Below are 22,090 nucleotides of genomic sequence, written 5' to 3'. Positions count from 1 at the left end.
TCCCGGAATAGTCTAGATGCATTTTCTTACCTTCTTTGTCTATTGTAGATTAAGAAATGGGGCTGGGGGAAAGGGTGTGATTTCTCTTATATTGATTAATTTTAGATATTTTTTAACAAATTCTGTTATTTAGAGACTTCCGTTGTTTAGACTTCAAATCCACTAATCTTTAGTCCATAATTCACTCATTGGAAGGTCCCTAAGTGTCTTTTCCAAGGGAGGCAGCCCTGAGACAGGGTTCATTTGAAGCTCTGTGGCAGGGCGAGGCGTGGGCAGTCCCTGTGTCCTTCAGGGGCTGTGAGCCCGTCTCTCCAGTCGTGCAGATGCCACAGGTGGGGGCTTGCAGGCACCTGAGGACGGTGTTCAAATGCAGGGTTCCCAGTTCTCCTCTCCGCCCCTCCTGTCCTCCAGGATACAGAAGTTTCGAATCAGATCACCCTCGTGGAAGACGTCCTAGCCAAGCTCTGCAAAACCACCTACCCGCTAGCGGACCTCCTAGCCAGGCCACTCCCGGAAGGGGTGGATCCCCTCAAGCTCGAGATATATCTCACCGACGACGACTTCGAGGTGAGTGCTTCTCGGGGGGGTGGCAGGGAATCAGCACGCTTGGTTGCAGAGCCCTCCTCCTGATCTGCCCGCGTCTCTCCCGGCCTGCAGTGCGCGCTGGACATGACGCGGGACGAGTTCGGCGCGCTGCCCGGCTGGAAGCAGGCGAACCTGAAGAAGGCCGCGGGCCTGTTCTGAGCGCCCGGGCCCCCGCCGCCGGCCGGGAGATGGGTGTGTATTTGGGGACTGGTATTTTTTTTTAGAAGTATTTTTAAATCAGAGTTTTCAGAGCCCAACCTTGTTAACCACACTGCTTGTCCTGGAGTCGTGCGTTTTGCAAGTGTGGCAAGAACTGTTAGGCAGCCGTCCGCGACCGGCAGGTGACGTGGATAAACGCGTGTCACCACACCCCACAGCGACTGCAGCACTGCCGGCACCGCCTCCTGACCCCCTCGGCGCGGCCTTGTTTTCTTTTTCTTTTTGAAGCAGTTCTCTTTATAAAGTGTTGTTCTGATAGTTTGTGGATTCTAAAATATATATATATTTATATAAATACCATATAAGTCAAATATGTATTTAACAAAGCAATATGTATTCATTCACTTCTAAGATTTTTTTTTTTTTTGGTGTCAAAATAGTATTAAGAGGTAGATGGAGTTGCTTCTGTCGAATTAGCTCCGCCACCAACACGCACCTTCATCCACGTTCGGGAATGCTCCCGTCAGCGTTAGGTATGACTTGTTCCGAGTACTGCTTCCGGTGCTAAAATGAACAAAGAATTTGTACTTAATGGCATGGATGCTACAGAATCCATGCGAATCAACCTTTCTACCTTAATATCGCCCCCAAAAATGTATAGTGCCTTGTTTTTATGTACAGTTTATATACAGAAAAGTTTGCTCTGCATTTTTGATGATGGTTTGGAACATTATCTACAATTTTACTCTCAAATAGTAAAAAATAAAAAACATCTCAATTTCTTATAACTGTTGTAAGCATTACACATGTCATTTTGTGATTATAGGACTCCAAAATATTAATAAAAAGCGTCAGAATAAACGCAACAATTAATTGATTCACATTGAATTTCAAGCATGTTCCTTACTGAAAAAAAATTATTTTTTGTAAATGTTAATCTAGTACCAATATTTTTCCATCGAGTATCAAGTAACTTTGCTGTAACTTTGAATTTAGTTTAGGGCAAGATTTGATACAAGGTCATATGATTATATTGATGTTGGCCCCATAAAATTAAAAGTTCTCAGTACTATACTGAAGACATATTTTTGCAAACTCATCATTCAGCAGAAGTTTTTTACCCCACAACTGTATCTACATTTCAATTTCAGGATCTCAGTGCCTTTTAAAAAGTTAAATGTATGAAATATCTAGGAAACTTACAAATGAGTTAGAAAACTCCTCACAAGCTAATATGTTCTTAAAAAACCAAGCTCATGTCTTTGAATAGATTCTCCAGACCCACCACGCGTTGCTCCTACTTCTCCGCTCCCTGGTGGCATGCCTCCAACACTTCCAACCCCGGCACCTCACCCAGGAGAGCCTGTGACTGCTGGTCACACTGCTTTGTGATTGTGTGATCACAATCACACAATGGCAGTCACTGAGCTTTTCTGCCTCAGTTTCCTTAAAAAGGAGACAATACTAGCATCCTGCCTACATCACAGGATTCTGAGCAAGGATGATGTGGAAGCTCTCGCAACTTGCCAAACGCTGATTCCTGCCGGTGGTATTCATACCATCGTGTTGGTCACTGAGGTGGGAAAGCAGGAGAGTCCGAGCTCAGGAATGTCATCACACACCTAGAAATCGTAGGTTAAACCAAAACAAGTAGAAGGAAAAGGAAAGAGGTTCAGAGCCCACGCCCCATAGGCAGACGCAGAGAAGAGCGGAGAAAGGCGCCTAGGGTCGGGGTGGCGGCCTGCGGAGTGTCGGGTGAGAGAGGTGAGGCTGCAGCCGCCTGCAGCAGGGTAGAGAAGTCACGTGGACGCTTAGGGATGCAGAAGCGCGAGTTGCTACAGGGACTTCCAGTGGAGAGTCTGCTGTGATTAACAAATAAGACAGGTGTCATCATTAATATTCACTACCACCTGATTGTTCCAAAGTGCTTTAAAATTATGTGTATCTACTTGTATTAAACGTTGTCCTGAAGGAAGTGCTGGCAGTCTGCTTCTTGCCTCTTTTGGTGAATAAGACGCCGTCTTGCGATGCCACTTTACTTTTTGCTTCTTTTCCTCTGAATTGTTTCCTGCGTCTCTTTCCTATCCACAGGACTAGATCCTTTCTTAGGTGGTTTTTCTGGTCCTTTCCCTTCTGTGGCTGCAACCCTTGGCCTTGGCATACCGAGGAAAGCCCTCGCCTAAGCTCGTGGATTGCTCCGTCTTAGGGACTCCGCCGTGAAGTTGCGCTGGCGCTTCTCGGTCTTCTCCACAGCCCCCCAAGTCTAACCCGGGCTTCCACTAAACACAGCAGGCTCAGGGAAGTGGGGTCTCCTTAACTTGCTGCTTTTGAACCAACGGAGTTGTAAAGGGAGACAGATGTTGGGTCGAGGCTGTGATCAGGCCGCAGCGGGAGGATGGGCTGTCAACTGCGCTCTGAAGCCTTGGACACAGGGCACAAACACGGGCCTTCCAGCGTGGACCGAGCGGCCCTATCTGTCCCCCTGCATTTTCCCCAGGACCGAGGGAGGGACAGCTTAGTGAGCACCCATGTCATTCTCTCCCATTTTAAACTTTCTGCCCCACTCTTAGATTCCCACTGTGGTGAAGGGCAGATGTGTTCCCGAAACAGTCTGAGAATTCACTGTGGTCGTTCGGTTCTGTTGTTTTTCTGATTACAAATGGGCTGTTCGTGTCCACACAGAGGCTTGTGCACAGGGGCAGAGGGCAGTATTCATGACAGCCCTACCTGTGAGCAGCCACACGACCATGACTTGGGAAACGGGCAACGTGCAGGACCTCCATAAACCGTCCACGCTACCCAGCAACGAAAGCAACGGGTGTCACGCAACAACATGGAGAGACCTCAGAAACTGTGAAGTGAAAGAAGCTGGATACGAAAGGCCATATGTTGTCGGATTCTATTATACCAAACTTCCAGAACCAGTCAAATTGACTCAGAAAGTAGATCGGTAGCGGCGGGGGATGGGGTAGGAGATGAAGGACCTTTTGTGGGGTGATGGAAATGTCTTAAAATTGGACTGTGGTGATGTTGCACGGCTCTAAGAAGGTATTAAAATGTATCAAGTTGTTGACTTACGTGAGTGTATTTTATGGTGTGTGTGTGTGCAGATATATGTGTGTGTGTGTGTATATATATATATATACATATATATATAATACCTCAAGAAGGCAGTTTAAAAATACTAACACCTGATCTGTGTGAAAAATGCCAACATTACAAGGATATATAATTTAGGAATTGAAAATCATAGACAACCCTCCTTCCCAAATACAAGTACTTTAATAATCTGATTTGTATTCTTCTAGATTTGCCTTTACGTCCACTAACATAATGCTCATATATTTTTTAAAAAGAAAACATGTGTTCTGCGTTGTAACTTTTCTGTTGACAGTAGGTGGCAGACACTGGTCTTTGGATGTCTGTTCGTGTGCATATGAGTTCCAAGCTCACAGCATGCACAGCGAGAAGACGTAACTGAGGGATTTCCCAGGGCCCCAGCCCGCTGTGTTCCCCCCACTCCTCACTCATTGCTAGCTTGAACAGCCCAAGCCAGGGCCCAGGGAGGTTCCTTTTCACAAGGAACTTAGAGCCAAAGTAAGGCTCAAAACAGACCTCTGTACAAAGACAATAACAAACAAAGCGATAAAGATTATGTGCCCTGTTTCTTTCCTCCAAGATCAAGGTAATTATTTGAATGCAAATAATAGAAAATGAACTATATTGTTATGGCATTTGGCCTGAAGAAAACATCTTACTTTTAAAAAGTAAATACATTGCATTGTGCATGCATCAGATCTTGCCCCACCAGACAAAGGCTGTCAGGGCTGCTTCAGGCTACCTGTAATGGATGTGCCCGAGGATTAGATCAGAAATGTGGATTTGCAGGCAAAAGCATCACAGGCTTTCTGTTCCTATACTCAGCACCATGGATTTGCTGTGAGTGTTCGTCTTGCATGGAAATACCCCACTGGTTCCACAGCACAGAATGCTCATCCTTGGGGATTAATAGAGAAACAGGGATTAATAGAGATTAACAGGCCAGCATAGCTCGTTTCTAATAATGAACCGGCCATCTACTGAGCTTTCTGTTCACACTGCTGAGATTGAAAAGCAAGCTGCAGGAAGAGAAACGAACACAAGCTAAGGTTAAGGAAGGCAGTATCCCCCCACGGTCCAGCAGAGCTGTGGGAAATGTTGCTGAGATGGGATGCCATGGAGTTCTGGAAGTGTTTCTTAAGGGACATATTGGAACTGACTTGTATTATCTGGAAATTGACATAAATTGTCTGTTATTAAATCTCACTGAATTATTAAGTCCAACTTTACCATCTGAACACCATTTTAGCATTCATCCTGCAATGGCTAGAACAGGATTTGTTAGCTCCATAAAGGCAAAGAACGACTGAACAACAAACCGCCAACCAAGGAATCTTATGCCCATATGGAGGCAAAGAAAAATAAGACAGTACAAGGATGAAGGTTAAGCATAACTAGTATTTTTTCAATAGTGGTTTCTAAATATGGAAAAATGCAAGCAACTAAAGAATGCCTTTGGGAACTACGAGACTTGGTTGGTGTCAGAGCCCGTCCAGGACAGGACGTTGAAACAGGTGCCCCACTCCCTCCTCCTGCACCCTCACCCTCAGAGCTTCCTTCCTGAGAAGGCCATTCCATTGTTAAAATCAGGAATCACAAAGAGCTAACAGGGGTGTTTGCCAATGATCACATCTGAGGTCCTAATGGGAAAAATCTTTCTTTCTAGTTGTTGAATAGAGTCTTTGCACAGGTTCACGTCCAGCTGCCTTGGCAGCCAAAGTCATTTCTTAGCCTCATGTCGCACATTCCAGACCTGTCGTTGTTTGCAGGGTCTACATCCGTTTCATAAATGCATATCTTTACTACTTGTTCATTCAAATATTTATTCAGTGTGTGCTGAGCATAAAAGGCTCAATAGAATACAAATAGTGACTTATATCGAGGGGCTCTGATTCCCCAATGAGTCTGCATTCCACGGGAGGGGAGAATAATAATTCACCAGGAAGCGTCAATCACGATGCAATGGGAATCTGTTGTGGGGTGAACTGTGTCTCTCCCTTTCCCCCTCGCCACTCCCCCCAGAAAAAAGGTGTGTTGCGAGTCCTAACCCCCAGGACCTCAGAATGTGACCTTATCACCTGGTCTGTAGCACTTTGCCGCAGCAGATCTAGGACCTAGTAAAGCATCCAAAGGCTGAACGGGGGCCGGGGTGGGGGGTGGCAGCAGGGAAGAGGCAGGGCAGCGCGTGGAAGAAGTCTCAAGTTTCTGCTCCATGCTAGCACTTCTGTGTTGTATCTCCACCTGCAAATCATTAAAGGTGTTGACTCTATTAATCTGCTTCTAGTCAAGTCTTCATACAAAGATATTTCTGGAATCTCCAGCAAACAGCATAGTACATGGAAAATGCTGGACCCAGGTATTCTACACAACAGTGCCATTTTTTGTAGATATACAGGGACCACAAAGTAGCTCTGCCAAAAGTTGATTTAATCTTGGAAGCTACTCGAGAAGACAAGAAATTATTCTGTTGCACTGAAAATATTAAAAGTTTCTGAATCTTATATTGATTTAAAAATTAATCAAATGATTATTATTTTTTTAATTTTGGTTCTTAAAAAAAATCTTTGAGATGTATTGGACATGCTATAAGCAAAAAAGCAGGCTTACAAAACGTAAGGGATGTGGCTGAGACCACAGACCTAGGTATGGCAGAGGCTTTGCACCCAGATTTGGCTGTCCGCACTCCACCTATATGCAATTATTATTGAATAATGGAGGTGAAATAAGACCCAGATCGTCTCCTCTGTTAGGAAGGGACTTAGAAAAAAGAGGATGAGTAACCACATGCGCAATTGCATCAAATCCTCCCCAGCAGCTGGGAGAGGTGCCTGCTGTCTTCATTTTACAGATGAGATTCTCAGCAGTTAAGCTCTTCTTCATCCTCCCATCCCTGGTAAATGGAAAAAGGTGAGCTTGACTTTGACTTGAACTCCTCTGGATCCTGTTCCCTCCATCCAGGAAACAGGTACTAATTCTCAGTCTCTGACCCAAAGCTTGACTCTTCCAAGTGAAAAAAAAAGGATGCCCGTTTGCCTACCTGTCCCCGACTCCCCATGGCCATATATGTTGGAAGCTGAGGTGACCAGAAGGGTTGCTGGCACTGCAAGCACAGTAACAGGGAGGGAGCATCACCCAGGGTAAGGCACGCGGGCCCTGATGTCTCTTGGCCTTCCCCTCCTGCCCTGCCACTGACAGCTGTTGGCTTGAGCAAGTGCTGTACCCTCTCTGTGCCATGGCTGGGTCCCCATCTCTGGGATGGTGTGGAGGTGCCACTGTTGCGGCAATGTGTACAGCTAGTGTTACAGCTCTTGACAGGGAAAAGAACCAAGCAGCACATGAAGAGTCGGAGAACAGCCTTTATTCTTCCACAGCAGGCTCAGCACACCTAGTGTTACAGCGCTCTTCCCATATTCTGATCTTCTGACCCTCTGCCCCCCTTCCTTGGTCTCCTCCTGCTTTTATACCCTTGGTAGGGCTCAAAAAGCATCCAATCAACTACAAGCTATAACCTCCAATCAACTACAAGCTTTAACATCCAATCAACAACAAGGTTTAACATCCAATCAAAAACAGTGGGATTCAAAAATTACCCAATCACGATCATGCAAGCAGCGTGGCCAGAAATAGGCAGCAGGCACGTGGGCCTGGAGGCATTCCGCAGGTGCCCCGGCAGCTCTCTGGCCCTGGCCGGCCCTCCAACTGGCCACACACAGCGCTGGCCCGCAGAGATGCGGAGCTATGGGGAGGAGGCAAGCGGCTGCATCCCGGCGCCCGACATTTTCTGCATCACCAGCACTATGCCATACGAGGCTGCAGGGGGAAACAGTGTGTGCAAAGCCCTGGTTGGCACGAGGCAGTCGTTCGATGATGTACAGAGGGTGCGATGCTGCAAACCTTTTGCCCACTGCAGCCAGACCATTTAGTGGCACAGGTTACCAGAGAAGAGAGAGAACCCACCGATATCTTGGCAGCCTCAGACATTTGGGCTTCCTGGGGCTCAGGCTGGGGCCAGTACTCTATCAGCAGGAATTACAGAGCAACTGTCCCTTAGGAACTCGGCTGGTGTCTAACATGGCCCCTTTTGCAGAACACAGCCTGGCGCTTCGTAGAAATCCAAAGTTGCGTCACTGGTGGCTTCAGCATCAGCAGCAGGGTGTGGGAGGCAGAGGGGCTGGGCCACTGCCCTCAAGAGCATTTAGGTGGGTCCTCCCATTCCTGGCCGGACCCTGCCCGGCAGGGCTGCAGCAGCCTCAGAGAGCTGTTTGCAAAATCAATCTTTTCTAGAAGCCCAATGGAGAAAGGGAAGCGCCTCCTCCCCATCCCCCTACACTGAGCCCTGCTGGCTCCTGGTGAGGGGACTGTTACCTCCCTCTCCAACACCTGCTGCACAAGGGCTTCCTCCCTTCACGCCAGCATCCAAGTGGCCCAGATCCTTCCTGGGCTTCTGTGTGCACAGGGTTACTTAGGGTGGCCCTGCCCAGGGACTTGCTTGACATCCTATCAGGCAGCTGGGTGGAAAGAGAAACTGAGTCACACTTCCGTCTGTGAGAACAGTAGCTTGGGAGATGGCTGCAGATAGGTAGGCCTGAGGAGTAACTCGGAGCCTGTTCCCACCATTTGGAGGACGAATGGAGATGTCTCCATGTCTTCACTTGGAGGGAGTGGAACATTGAGATGGCACCTTTCGGGACCCCCCAGACCCGAGTGGGCGTGGGCGCCTGATGGCCAAGGCCAAGGTGGGGCCTTCACCAAGCTGTGCTTAGTGGCTGTGCCAACCCCAGTCCCACTGCCCCAAATGCCCTGCACCAGCACGGCATCTAGGGAAGCAAACAGACCCCAGCCAGGGCGCCCCCACCCCTCTCGGGTGGTGACCCTACACTCCCGCTGGCCGGCCACGCACAATCTAAATCTCTCCATTACCACTAACTGGAATCCAGAGGTGCGAGGGGCAGGGCGAGATGACTGCTGTTCATATCCAGTGGTCCTCCGGCAGATTTACGCCGTTACCCTTGGCACAACCTGGCGGCCGCGCTCCTCCGGCTGGCGCCTCCAGGACCGCGGGGGAGCCGCGGAAAGCGCGCGGCGGGCGCGGGCGGCAGGTGGCGCTGTCTCTCAACCGCGGGGCCCTCCAGCCGGCCCGCGTCCCTGGCGCCCAGGGAGGTGGCAGCTCTCAGCACGGGGGCGGGGATCCCCCAGGCCCCGCCCTGCCCCCAGCACTGACCCCGGTCCGCCCGCCGCCGGTTCCTTCCTGCGCGCAGCACTTGCTCTCCGCGGGGGCGATTCTGCTGCCTTCGTCCCCGCCGCGGGGTCCCAGGCGTCCCCACGCCCAGACACCCACGGAGACCGACTGCGCCACTGCCAGGACCTGCCCCAGGACTGCTGGATCAGACGCCATGTTCTCTTGCTGAGGAAGCCCGCTGCACTGGACCCCGAGATTTTTTTTTTTTTTTTTTTTTTGGCTACTTAGACGTCTTCCCTTTGCCAGTTTAGCAATCTATAGAATGAAGGTGACACCTTTCTTAGGCTCAATTAGTTAATGTCAGGAAAGCTCTCTGCAGATAAAAAGCACTAAATTCTATTTATCAAATATTTAATTAGTTGCACTTGGAATGATTCATAATCATCCATTCAACTTACTGAATAACCAAGCAGAGAAGATGGCATCATCACAAATACAATTTTAAATACTGGTTTTCATAGATTTTGTACCTGTCAAGACTATGAGAGAACTTCTTAGCACTCCAATTCCTGACTAATTTCCGAAGGCCTTAAGGAACAGGTGCCCTTCCCACTCAGCCCTTGGCTGTGCCCACGACTGCCCCCCACCACGTCACACTTGGCCTGAGGGTGACTGGGCAGCAGCCTCCGGGGCAGTCGGGCCACAGGGAGGGCCTGGCGGCAGGGCCTCCCTCCCCGGCCCAGTGCAGCCACTCAGCCGTGGGGGTCACAGCATCTCTTCTGGGCTCAGTGTGGTTCCTGCAGCTCCTGTCTGTCACATGCCTGCCCCTTTCTATCCTGGCAGGGACTCAGTGGGGAGAAATTAGGACATGTGGGAGACAGGGACACTATCAAATGAAAGGCACCCGACCGGCTCAGAGTGTAAGGTGATTCCTGGATATTTCCAGGTGCTTTGAAGCACGGTCGGCAATATGGCCCAGTTACCTTCAGATCAGGGCTCCAGCCCAACCAAGACCACAGGGTTAGACTCACACACACAAGCCTCCAAAAGCAAAATAGGTCTTTTCTCGTTCATTCATTCATTCTGCAAATGTTTACTGAGCACCTGCCATAGTATGAACGCCATGCTAGATACACAGGCTCAACTGGCATGGACTGTCTTTGTTGACTTTCTGGCAAAGTATTGTTTTCAAAAGGTTAAAAACAAAACCACCATGCTGATGGATGCAGGTGCATGTGTCAATCTGGGTCCTCCAGGAAGCAAGCATCAAGACAGAGCAAGACGTGCAAGACGTCGGTCTGTAGCAGGTGCAGAGGGCACTGCACCTGGAGGCCGCAGGTGACCACACTCCTTGAGACAGGCTCTCGTGTGAAGGCTGCCATGCAGTGCACTGCCATGGCCACCACAGCACATGCCAACGACTTATTGAAATCATCATATGATTAATGATGGCACTAACAGGACAGTAACATTAGTTCAGAAGAGGCAACAAAAAGACGTGTATATACACACAGATAGATACATATAGAGAGAAGGAGAGATGAGACAAAGGAATAATGAAATAAAGTTTCAAAATTATGTTCAAAACTGGTTAACATCCTACAAGCTCATATAACTGTAATATGAGCAGCTATTCCTTTCTGACAGCCAGAAATCATGTGCATCTCTCGTGGACAAAAATAATTTGCAATTTATCCATTTTCTACAAGTTAACATGGCACTTTAGAGTCTGGGTCCAGTCAATAGTGAACTATGGGTCAAGCAGACAGCATTCCCTGGAGAGCCGGGCACCTGCAGGCAGCTTGTCGGATAATGCTCCTGTGTCAAGCGTGCAGTCATCTGCACGCCTCACTTCAAGTTCTGGACAATTAACACCTCCGCTGGGGAGCTTCCATTCTAGTGGGACAGAGACTTAAGTGAATCACCAGTTACAATAGCGTGTGGCAAATGCTGTAAGTGGAGTCAGGCTGTAAGAGGGATGCTCAACTCTACTTGGGGTGTAGGGACACAAGGGTGTCCCACAGGAAAGTCACTTGACCTAAACCACAGGGGCGATGAGGTGGACCAGGTGCAGGGAGGGAGGAGACTGGACGAGCCAGAGAAGCCCGCACAACAGAGGAGTTCTCTAGAACTGCAAATAATTCCGAACAGCTGAGGGTGGGAGGGGACAGTCTGCGACCAGAACGGCATTGAGACTGCTGAATAGGTAACTGTCTTGTGTGACACGCTAGGGGATGGGATTTTTATACTGAGTGCCATGAATAGCCATTGAAGGGTTTGAGATAAGAAAATACGAGGATTGCTGTTTTTGTAGTAAAGACCACTCAAGCTGAAGTGGAAAATGGATTGGAGGGGACCAAAGCTGGAACCAGGTAGATGCATCACGAGGCTATGGTTGGCAGCTAGGTAGGGGGTGATGGTGGCCCCAACTGGTGTGGCAGCCTCCACCTCTTCGTGGAGCTGAGTGTGTTCGGCAGGGCAGGGGCTGTTGGCTGGTTTTGTTAGTTTGACCCCGGAGGGGTTTTATCCCTTGACTTGACCATCATGCTGCCAAGTGGTAGATCCTCAGCCCCGCATCCGAACCAGGAATGCAGGCCATGTAGGGACAAGTGGCCCAGGCCGGCCCCCAAACCCACTCCATGCATTCAGGACTGGTGGCCAAGGAACCCAGGGATAGGTGCCAGACTCGTGAATTTCGAATTCTTACTACTCACTAGCTGTGTGCTTTGGGCAACTCACTTCACCTCTCTGTCTGGGGCTTCTTACTGCAAAGCAAAAGCAGTAATAATAGCAGCCCAAGGATGCGGGATGATTGCATGAGGGAATGTAGGTGGGGCGCTCAGCACAGGTCTGGTACGTGGGAAACACTCTATAAACAAGTTATCATCAGGCAAGTGACTCACAGAGCTGGAAGCCTTAGAGAGAACCATGACTGAAGATGTTGATGGACCTTGATCATTTTATTAAGTATTTTTAAATATTTAATGACAGCACTCACCCCGCAGAGGGCTGGGCGGGACAGGCTGTGTTCATGGGAGTGTAAAAGGCTCCTCTGAAAAGAAATTGGGTGCCATTTACCATGAACCTTTGAAATGCTGACTTCACTTCCCCCGGTAATTCCACTTCTAGGGAATCTACATTATGGAACTTTGCAAAATCATAGAAAAGTCTTTCCTCCCCAAATATTAATCCCAGCATTTCTTATAATAGCAGAAAATTAGAATCAACCAACTAAGAAAATATTTAAGAAAAGTTTGGCATGATATGCAACAAAATATGTGTGCTGATCAAAAGCATATTTACAAAGATCTTTTTATTACCAGAGAAAATGCTTCTAATGATAAGTGAGAAAAGTAGGGTGCAAAAAATTTCTATGTAAACGAACAAAATCATTTGAAAAGTACATGCATAAAGAAGATTGCAGACTATACCAAAGTGTTGCTGTTGGGGTCTCTTTGGGTGATGAGATAATGAACAGTTTTTATTTTCCTTGCCTTGTATTATTTCTATAGTTTCTAAAATGAGAACATACTACTTTTCTAATCAGAAAGGAAAAGCGTGCTATTTTAAAAGACGTTTGCTAATTGGTAGGCTCCTATTGCAGAGCTCGTCCATGGGATGTGGTAGGCGTAGCTGGGATGGTGATCTGCAGCTCATCCCTGAGCCTGTTGGTTGACCTCTCCGGACCTCATGGCCTCACCTGTGAAACGGGGACACAGTATTCACCTGTCTGAAGGCAGGTGGCCAGGTGAGGTGCTTATTGAAAGGCTTTTCAAGGCCTGACATCTTCCCTTGCCAGGCTACTCTTCTCCCAGTCTGGGCAGGTGTGACTGGGGCAGGCCGGCAGGGGACACGGGGCAGAGGGAGGCTGTGCTTTTCCACTTCCTGGCACTGAGCAGGTGACGACAGGAGACTGATTCAGATGCCACAGCTGCCCAGAGCCCCACCAGGCCTGCCGGAGCCAACGCTCTCTGCAGGAGCTGTGGAAAGAGAAGGGGCTGGGACTCTGTCTTTTCTTCTCCCTGGGCTGTCACCCTGCCAGCTCTTGTTCACCACAGGGCTGTGACACTGGCCCTCAAAGCTCCTTGGGCAGAGGGCACGCCTGCCGTTCTCTCCCTCCACAGCGCGGGCGGTCCCCGTCCTTCCCCCTTCACGCGCTGTGAGCCAGAGGAGGACCACGCTTTCTGCGGGGAAACTCAGGCTGGGAACCCAGGAGCTGGAATGGCAAGGCAGAATCCACTTTGAACCTGGGGAGACAGACAGGCTGTCACGTGGCAGGCGTGGGGCTGGGAACAGACAGGTGCAGGCACCCGATGACGGTCTCTACCTGGAAGTAGCAGCACACAAGCCGCCTTCAGTCATGAGGTCCCGGATGGGCTGGCCTCGAGGAGTGTCTTGGCAAGCTGCGTGTCAGAAAAGACCATCGAGCCTCCGCTGGGGCCAGCCAGGAGTGCCACTGAGGTGGCCACAGGAGCCACCTGCGCTTTCCAGCCACCTTCAGGGAGGCGGGCTGAGCAGCCGTGTGTGGAACCAGCTGCCCTGGGCAGGTCCGCGCCCCACCTTTTGCTGGTCCTGTGGCTCTGGGAAAATCAGCGATCCTGTGAAGGGCCAGTTTTCTCTTTATGAAATGAGAGTCCAGTGGCACCTACCGCACAGCGTGCTGTGCAGATTAAATGAGAAAATGCAGGGACAGCTCTTACCCTAGTGCCAGGTGCATGGCAAGAGCTCAAGGTGCTGCTAGCTATGACTGTTCCAAAGCTCTCCATGGGCCCGGAGCTCCTGTGGGGGGCATACAGAAGGTTAAACCACACCCCTACCTTGGGTGAGGCAGGACTAGCCCCAGGAAACAGACAGCTAAGCAGTGGGAGAGGAAATGCAAAAGCAACCAGGAGGCAGAACTGCTTGTGATATGCAGCTGCTGGAAGCAGCCCAAGTGCCCGCAATCCTGTGATGACTGAGCAAGCCCTGAGCCACTCGCAGGACCGGCCACGGCGGCGCCCATGGTCGTGGGCACGCTGGCGTCCATACATGGAATGTGCCGCTGCGGTAAGCGTGTCTAGATGGAGATCACGGAATGCTGCGTGCACACTGTTCCCAGGATGTGGAAATCTATGGAAAGCCCCCCACAGAGGTCAAAAGAAGAACTTGGGGGGGAGGGGGGAATGGGCATTTATTGAAACCTTAAAATCTGTACCCCCATAATATGCCAAAAAAAAAAAAAGAAGAAGAACTTGGCAAGCTGGAAGCAGTTTGAAGCTGAATGCTTAGCTGGCCCATTGCTTTCCCCTGACAAGCTGCTTGACCGCCTGTGACACAGAGTTACAGGGGCTCTGAGAAGGGAGGGCGGTGCGGGTTGAGGGCGGGGGCTCCACAGAGATGCTGGCGGTGCATCTGCGGGCTGAATAAAGGGGGCAGAGCTGTGGGCTGCTGCCTGCGCCTCGGGCTGCTCGCACCGTGACCCAAGCCCTGGGCACTTCTGGGCTGTGGCTGCTGTCTGGGTCTGTTCGGCCTGTTGCGGCCAGCTCTCGGGGCTGGCTTCTGCTTGAGCAAGTTTTCAAACCTTGAAAACTTGAGCAAGTTTTCAAACCTCTAGGAGCCTGAGGGTTGGTCACGCCTCCCTCCGGGGCTAGAGGCTTAGCAGACGTTTGGCGCCAGCGGGAGCTTACTGAGCATGAGCGTCACCCTCACTCCTGCACCGCCAACGAGCCTGGGTCGGGAGAGCCCACTTTGGCGAGGCCACCGTTCACCAGAGACACAGGCGTGGGGTGAACACAGCTCCTCCCATGCACACCCTCTCCTCTGAGCCACCGGGACTGGGGCACCTGGCCCAGCCAGTGGTGCGAGACACTCGGTGCATAGTAAGAAATATATATTTGGCCTTTTACCCTGTTCCTGCCACGAAACTCCTAACGTGCTCGGAACGTCCTGTGTTATGGTGGAGGTAGAGGCGAGTTTTGTACTGATGAGGCACCTCTCCGAGGGCCCCTCAATAGCGCCAGGGTGGGGAGCTGGTCCCTGGAAAGACCAAAGCCTGATTAGGAACCTGGCACTTTCAGCACCCCCTAAACTCTGGGGAGAGAGGCAGGGCTGGAGACTGCATTAATGCCCGTCTCATTGATGTGCCAAAACCTCCGTACCAGCTCCTAAGTGATGGAGTTGGAGAGTTGGTGAACCCAACTCCACGGGGACAGAAGCTCCTGTGCTCGGGGCCCTTAGGGACCTCGACCTGTGTCCCACTTGATCTGGCATTATGGGGACACCCAGTTTCTAACCAGTTGTTCAGAAGCACAAGAGGCCCAGGACTTGCGACCACCATCTGCCATGGGCGTGCCCTGGGGGTCGGTGCCAACTCCAGGCAACTAATGTCAGAATCGAATCGCGTCCTCAAACACCCAGCTGGCATCCAGAGACTCAGCAAGTGGGTGTTAGTGTTGGAAAACACCCCACGCCTAAGCTTTCCAAGTGACCAGACCCCTCAGGAAGCAAGGAAGGCTTCAAAGCAACTCTCATTAGCAGCGGCCCCTGGCCAAGGAGTGATCAGAGTGGGGTCCTCAGAGAACCTTCCGGGAGCCAGGCTCGTTTTCCCGAGAAGCCAGGCCATTCAGGCACTTAGGCAGTCCTACTGAGTGACAGTGCTTCTAGACACTTTTTCCTAATATTTTAATTTCTAATCCATCAGTGTGGCTGTTCACTGAAAGAGCCTAGACTGTCTACAGGTGATGCTATTATGGTTTGCAAAGGGAAAACTATTACAGTCAGCCCTCTGTACCTGTGGTTCCCACAGCCGCAGATTCGACCAGCCACGGCTTGAAAATGTTCAAGGGGAAAAAATGGATGTTTGCATCTATAGTGAACACCTATAGACTTTTTTTCTTGTCTAAAAAATACAGTATAACAACTATTCACACAGCACATACGTTGTATTAGGTACCACAAATATTCTAGAGCTGGTTTAAAGCCAACGGCAGGAAGTGCAGAGGTCGTATGCAAATACTAGGACGCTTTGTAACAGGGACTTAAGCATCATGGAATTTGGTATCCACTGGAGGTGCTTGTTGGATACTGAGGGGAGACTGCACTTTTAATACTATTTCAAACACAATCTGTATTTTATTTTATTTTTTGAGACAGAGTCTTGCTCTGTTGCCTGGCTATAATGCAGTGGCATGATCACAGCTTCCTGCAGCCTCAAACTCCTGCCTCAGCCTCCCAAGTAGCTGGGACTGCAGGTACTACCACGTCCAGTTAGTTTTTTCATTTTTTGTATAGACAAGGTCTTGCTCTTGCTCAGGCTGGTCTCGAACACCTGGCCTGAGGAGTTGCTCCCGCCTCGGCCTCCCACAGTGTTAGGATTACAGGCGTGAGCCACCGCGCCCGGCCAAACAGCATCTTTAAAGAGAAAATCTAGTTCCTTCTTGTTCTCATGCTGGTGGGCTCTGGAGCCCCTCTTGTTGCTTGTCACACTGAACGGCCACCCCAGCATCTGGCAGAATGGTTCAGAAAAGGGGAATATGAGGGAAAGTAAATGTCCACAGAGACGTGCAAGCCGAGCACTGCCTCGTCTTCTCTGATCTCTGTTCCTTCCTTGCCCTGCACCAAGGCCATTCCCTGTTTCACTTCTCAATGGTCTCAAAGACACTGGAGGCCAAACTGTCCAGGAGTGAACCATGGGCCCTTCCCAGCGCTAATGGCCCCGAGTGACCCTTCTGAGGTCCCCGTTCCGTGCATGGCAGCGGCCTCCAGCCTGGAAATCAGCCAAGCAAGAAACCTGAGGACCACCCTTGTCACCGGCTCCATCCTCACTGCCCAAGCCAAGGCGTCCCCAGGCACCGACTGCTTTATCCAGTCTCTGGGCCACGGCCCCACTGCACCCCTCTGTCCAGGCTGCCTTCGTCTCTTGCCAGGACAGCAGTGGGAGTCAGGTTCTCTTCCCGTCGATGCGGTCATCGTGCCAACGCACTTCCGATCCTGCACCTCCGCGTAAAGCCGCGCAGGGCTCCCATCGCTCTGTAAATGAGAGCCGATGCTCTAACGCGCCCGCAAGGCCCAGTGCACCCTTTGTTCTCTGTGCCAGGCCACACTGCTCTCCGCCGGTTCCTCCCATGCCCCAGTGGCCATCCGCACAGGGCTTGGCGGGTGTGGTCCCTTCCACCGGAAGTGGTCGGATGCCACCACGACCGCCCCTTCGTCTAGCTGACTGGCCCTGCCCAGCCTGGGGGGCTGTGCTCACACTTCATTTCCTGAAAGACATTCGCTGACTGCACAGTCTAGGCAGTTCCTCTACAACAAATTCTCCTCCAGCCTATTCTTTCCCTCCTCGGAACAGGCATCCCAGTGGGCACCATTCTGTGTTATTAATGTGACCGTTGGTCTGAGTTCTCTATTCACTGTTGTGACCCAGTGCCCAACACAGTGCACTCTTAACAAAGATTGATCTGATGGATGGATGGATGGATGGATGGATGGATGGATGGATGGATGGATGAGTGTGTCAACATACTGGGGCTTTGACTCATCCCCTGATATCCTGAGATTTATGGCATCACAGAATCACTAAAGACTGCAGGTTCCAGATAGCCGCAGGGCAGGTTAAAAGAGGAATGGCATATTGCAAAGCTAGGAATAAGGAATGAGAGCCATCGTGCCGACGTATGGGTATTCAGAGTCAGTCCCAGGTCACAGATTGAGAGAGGCGTCAGGTCCACAGGCTTGGAGTCCAAAGGCTTTGACAATTAATTCAACTCTATTTGGATATTAAACCTCTGCTCTCAGGGTTCATTCCACTCTCACCTGCGCAGGCACACGGATGGACTGTGGCTGGCACACATGCACAAGCGTTGACAGGCTGTGGCCGGCACACACACACGCGTGGTGGATGTGGCTGGCAAATGAGGTTGTGTTACTGGGGCTGCCTTGATGAGGACAGTCCCCACCCTGCTCAGGGCTTCTGTCCAGTGCTGGGTCACCTGGACCCTCCAACCAAGATGAGCATAGATCACCTACTCCGGCTCCTTTCTCTTCGGTTTTTCATGCTCGAATCCCACTCCGAGCCGTGGGGACATAGTGAGTGTTGGGTTCACCACTTTTTCTTGCATAGATGGAAATTTAACAAATGCTACCAGGATTCAAAGCTACTTTATGGGTTGTCCAAGTTGACCATTTTCTCTTTAATTTTTGGTAAATTCCAAAACTCATCCAATACACTTCTCACAACAACTTCTTTCCAAGGTATGATCATCATAAACAATGTTCTTTAGAACATTCCCTGTGCAGCTGACCCTGGTTTTCCTTCCCTTGCATTTACCCAAGATACCTGATCATAAATAGAATTGCCAAGAAGTCTCCTTCCTATTCCCTTGTGACTGTAGAACCGTATAGTATAATAGGGTGTAAAATCGTATAATACATCATACAGGCCAGGTGTCTTGGCTCATGATCATAATAGCAGCACTTTGGGAGGCTGAGGCAGGAGGATGGTTTGAGACCAGCCTGGACAACAGAGTGAGATCCCATCTCTAAAAAAAATAAATAAATTAGCCAGGTGTGGTTGTGCAACTATAGTCCTAGCTACTTCAGAGGCTGACCTGGGAGGATGGCTTGAGCCCAGGAGTACAGGCTGCAGCGAGCTGTGATTGTGCCACTGCACTCCAGCATGGGCGACAGAGAGAGACCCTGTTTCTCAAAAAAAAAAAAAAGTATATGTACATATCATATAAATTCTTATAGTCTTTATAAGAATTCTGCTAATTTTACTGACTAATGTTCTTCAACAATCACATTGTTTCTTTTCCTCAGATAATAGACATAATGTGTGTGTGGTATAGTATATTCAGAAAAACACAAAGAAGAAAAATTGAAAATCATGCTCTATCTCACTCTACAGACATGGTCATTGTTAGTGTTTCGGCGATTCTTTTCCCCCAAACATATGTAATATATTCTCTTTGTGTATAATTGAGGGTCATATGATACGTTTTACTTTTTTAACTGGCTTTTTGCATGAAACTATAGATCCAAAACAAGTCCCATGGCATGATTTTTAGGGCTGTGTGTCATTACATTTCCCAACATCCCAACATGTACACGAGCAGCCTGTCTGTGCTTCCTGTATGGCTGTCGTCAGTGCACGCGGTGGTGTGCTCAGCACCTCCCCACTGATTTTCTTTCATCAGATAAATCCCTAAAAGTGAGCGGCTGGGCCGAGTGACGGAGTTCCCTTCTTGCTGCCTCGCCGTCTTCCCAGGCTTTACGAGCGGCACACTCACCCTCCGTGAGTGGGGTTTCTTCTCTCTTGGTTCTTTGATTTTAAATGCAATGGACCATGTTCAATATAACAAAATCCATCTTCCGAATTCATCGCCATCCTGCAGAGGCCCCAGGCACACAAAAGACAGCACTTCTGAAATGACCGAAGACAAAAATGGACACATCTCAAGGCAAACTGAATGTCAACATAGGTTTTGCAAATGAAATGATAGAAGAAAACTATTTTTTGCTCACATATTATGGATGAAAATGTTGACAGTGGCCCTGCCCATATATTTAGATAACCCATCAGTGAGTGACAATGTCCCAGCACGTATCACTCTGTCCCCTCAGTTTCTGGTGGCATAGACTTCATATGACAGAGGGCCACATTTTCAAATCTTACTGCAAGATGTATTTTCCCGCTGTCTTATGTCCCTGAGTCCTCAGTTAAGGTCCTGCAGACTTCTAGCTTCTATGGCTTTCATGAGCTGGGCAGAAAGGCAGCCAACACAAGCCCTTCGGGACAGCGAGGCGGACAGTTTGCCATCCACCAGGGGAAAGGGTGTGTCCACCGCCTCCATGACGCTGACTCAGGGTTGGGGACCAGTCATGGTATTTGGATGCAGGAAAATACCGATGAGTCATCCTCTGGAAGGCGAGGCAAGATTGTGGCACTCTCTTAAGGTGAAGGTGCCTCATTTAAAATTCACCAAAAGTCCCCAGTGTCTCAAGCAGTTCCTTCTGTCTGAAAAGTTGTATAAGATTTGTCATATTTGGCCATTCACATTTGGCTGTCGCATGTTCCAGCTCTAGAATTTAATCATCATACTGAACAACTAATTTCTAAATGGGGCTTGTGATCGAGACTGTTTTATAGGACAATTAATTGCTTGAAGTTTGCAGCCAGAAAATACATGACAGCCTAGATTTTATGGCTCATTCTAGATAATGGTGACACATGACTGAGAAATGCATTGGCTTCCTAACTCCATAAACTGGATGCTGTTTATAATCATGTAGCTAGAGCAGTAATGCTTCATCTTGAGAACTGCTGTCCCCATGGAAAGTCATTATTCAGTGCATAGTTGATAAATTTGGCATCACTCACTGGCACAAGAGAAATTGATGTGGCCCGTTTTATTTACGGAGGAACGGGCAATAAGTTATCTTCTTATTGGACTATGCTTTTCCTACCAGGTTTTTGCTGCCAGAAGGATTATGTTGCCTCCTACATGTTACTCAGAGAATTTTGTCAATGCCATCAGTCTTAAAGACTTTAATGCCCAGGGCATAGGAATGGCCCTTTTTGGTCCCAGAGTGATTTTCAGAGGAGAAGCTTGGAAAGAGATTCTCTTCAGAGACAATTTAATCTCTTCCTTCCCAAATGGAAAAACAAAGGGAATGACAAATGACCACGCATAGCTTTGTTCTCCAGAGCTGCCCCGGTCACAGTGGGCAAGGCATGAGTCTCTCACCTGCAGCCAGAGCGCAGAAAGGGATGGCGTGTGGCTGAGGCTGGGCCTTGTGTCCTCATGGGCAAGTGTCCTGGAGGGAACTTCGAAGACACTCCCTGGAGATTAAAACCCTTCTCAATGGAGGTCATGGCATCCCTGGGGGACAGAGTCCTGTTGTGGACATCCCACTCCCGGAGGCTTCAGCCCGCCCCATTGGGGTGTAAGCGCTGACGCCTGTCCATTGTGCTGCTGGCACTAGAAAGAAAGTGTCCCCAGGCCCTGATTGCGTGGATCCCATCTGCCACCTCCTCCTCCTTTGCCACCTCCTTGTGCACAGTGTCCTGGCAAACAGCTCAGGGGCTAAATGTCCCTTGAAAATGGTGGTCAAGCTGGTCACAGGCCGTGAGTTCCCCTTAACTCACAAGGTCTCAGGCACCTCTGGGGCCACTGGGGCTCTTCCCAACTTCTGGGCCTTTCCAAGCACTAGATTCTGGTAATTTGGCTTCCAGACCACACACAGCCTCACCTTCCTCAGGCCCTCTCCGTGCCGCGCAGCAGCTCACGTTTCGTTCATCTGCAGGCGTTTGCTGGGCCTCAAAGTCGCGCCCAACACCGTGCTATCGGGCAGAGAGGGCACAAGCGGGCTCACAGCCATGGATCTGCCATCGCATTGGTGCGTGTGTCAGTGTGTGCAGACGCTTTTGCGTGTGGCGTCTCGAGGTGATTCGGCTGCGATCAAAGTGTGAACCCAGAAGCCCTCGCTCTGCCCCAGCCTGGGTGGGTGGCCTTGGACTGCTCCCTCCATGGCCTGAACCCATCTTCTCCTCTAAAGCAGGGACACGCTAGTGCCTGTGTCGTTGAGCTTCTCTGAGGGCCCAACGAGATCACCCATCAGAGCCTTCATCCGGTGTCAGCTGCTATCGTCCGCTGGCCCCGCTTCACGGCGGAGAGGCCCTGCAAGGGGTTCAGTGTTGACAGCGGGAGTCTAATAAACAGCATCACTGGGCCCAGCGTCTGCCGTTTCCATCTGATTTTACGCATCTTGGCATTTTGTGTTAGCTGAGTTTTCCCAGCCTTCCTTCCTCTTTGCACAGGGGAGACTAGGTCGGGGTCAGGGCAGGCTGTCACTGCTGATGTCTGGGGCTGCATCGTCTTTGTTGTGGACTGTCCCGTGCATTGCAGGGTGTTTTGCAGTGTCCCCGGCCTTCGAGGGCAGTGGCCACTGTCCCAATTGTGACAACCAAAAACACTTACAATCTCTTCGGTCCAGAGGTGGCGGAGGTTGCAGACTGTTCTGCAACTGGGGACCTGGGTGGGTCATTGGCTCAAGGGCTAAGGAAGAGGAGGGAGGCTGGGACCAGATCCA

The 22,090-nt window shown here is 50.0% G+C and overlaps 1 protein-coding gene across 12 annotated transcripts in view; it reads left to right on the top strand.

The window, feature by feature from the left end:
- Window positions 1–3,821, top strand: part of SVIL (supervillin) — a 218,663-nt gene extending 214,842 nt beyond the window's left edge. For 11 of the 12 annotated variants that reach the window (XM_075997690.1, XM_075997689.1, XM_075997692.1 and 8 more), the window contains 2 exons: window positions 412–567; window positions 658–2,719. In XM_075997690.1, coding sequence (XP_075853805.1) covers window positions 412–567; window positions 658–744 — 243 coding nt within the window. In that variant the 3' untranslated portion in view covers window positions 745–2,719. Of the gene's footprint in view, window positions 1–411; window positions 568–657; window positions 2,720–3,426 lie in introns of those variants that run through there. The other variant, XM_075997686.1, reaches the window with a different exon arrangement.
- The last annotated feature ends 18,269 nt before the right edge of the window (window positions 3,822–22,090 follow it).

This window comes from Microcebus murinus, chromosome 25 (assembly GCF_040939455.1).
Source record: "Microcebus murinus isolate Inina chromosome 25, M.murinus_Inina_mat1.0, whole genome shotgun sequence".
Taxonomy (NCBI): Eukaryota; Metazoa; Chordata; class Mammalia; order Primates; family Cheirogaleidae; genus Microcebus; species Microcebus murinus.
Note: the sequence above shows the minus strand (reverse complement) of the source record. Positions and strands in the feature narration are given on the sequence as shown.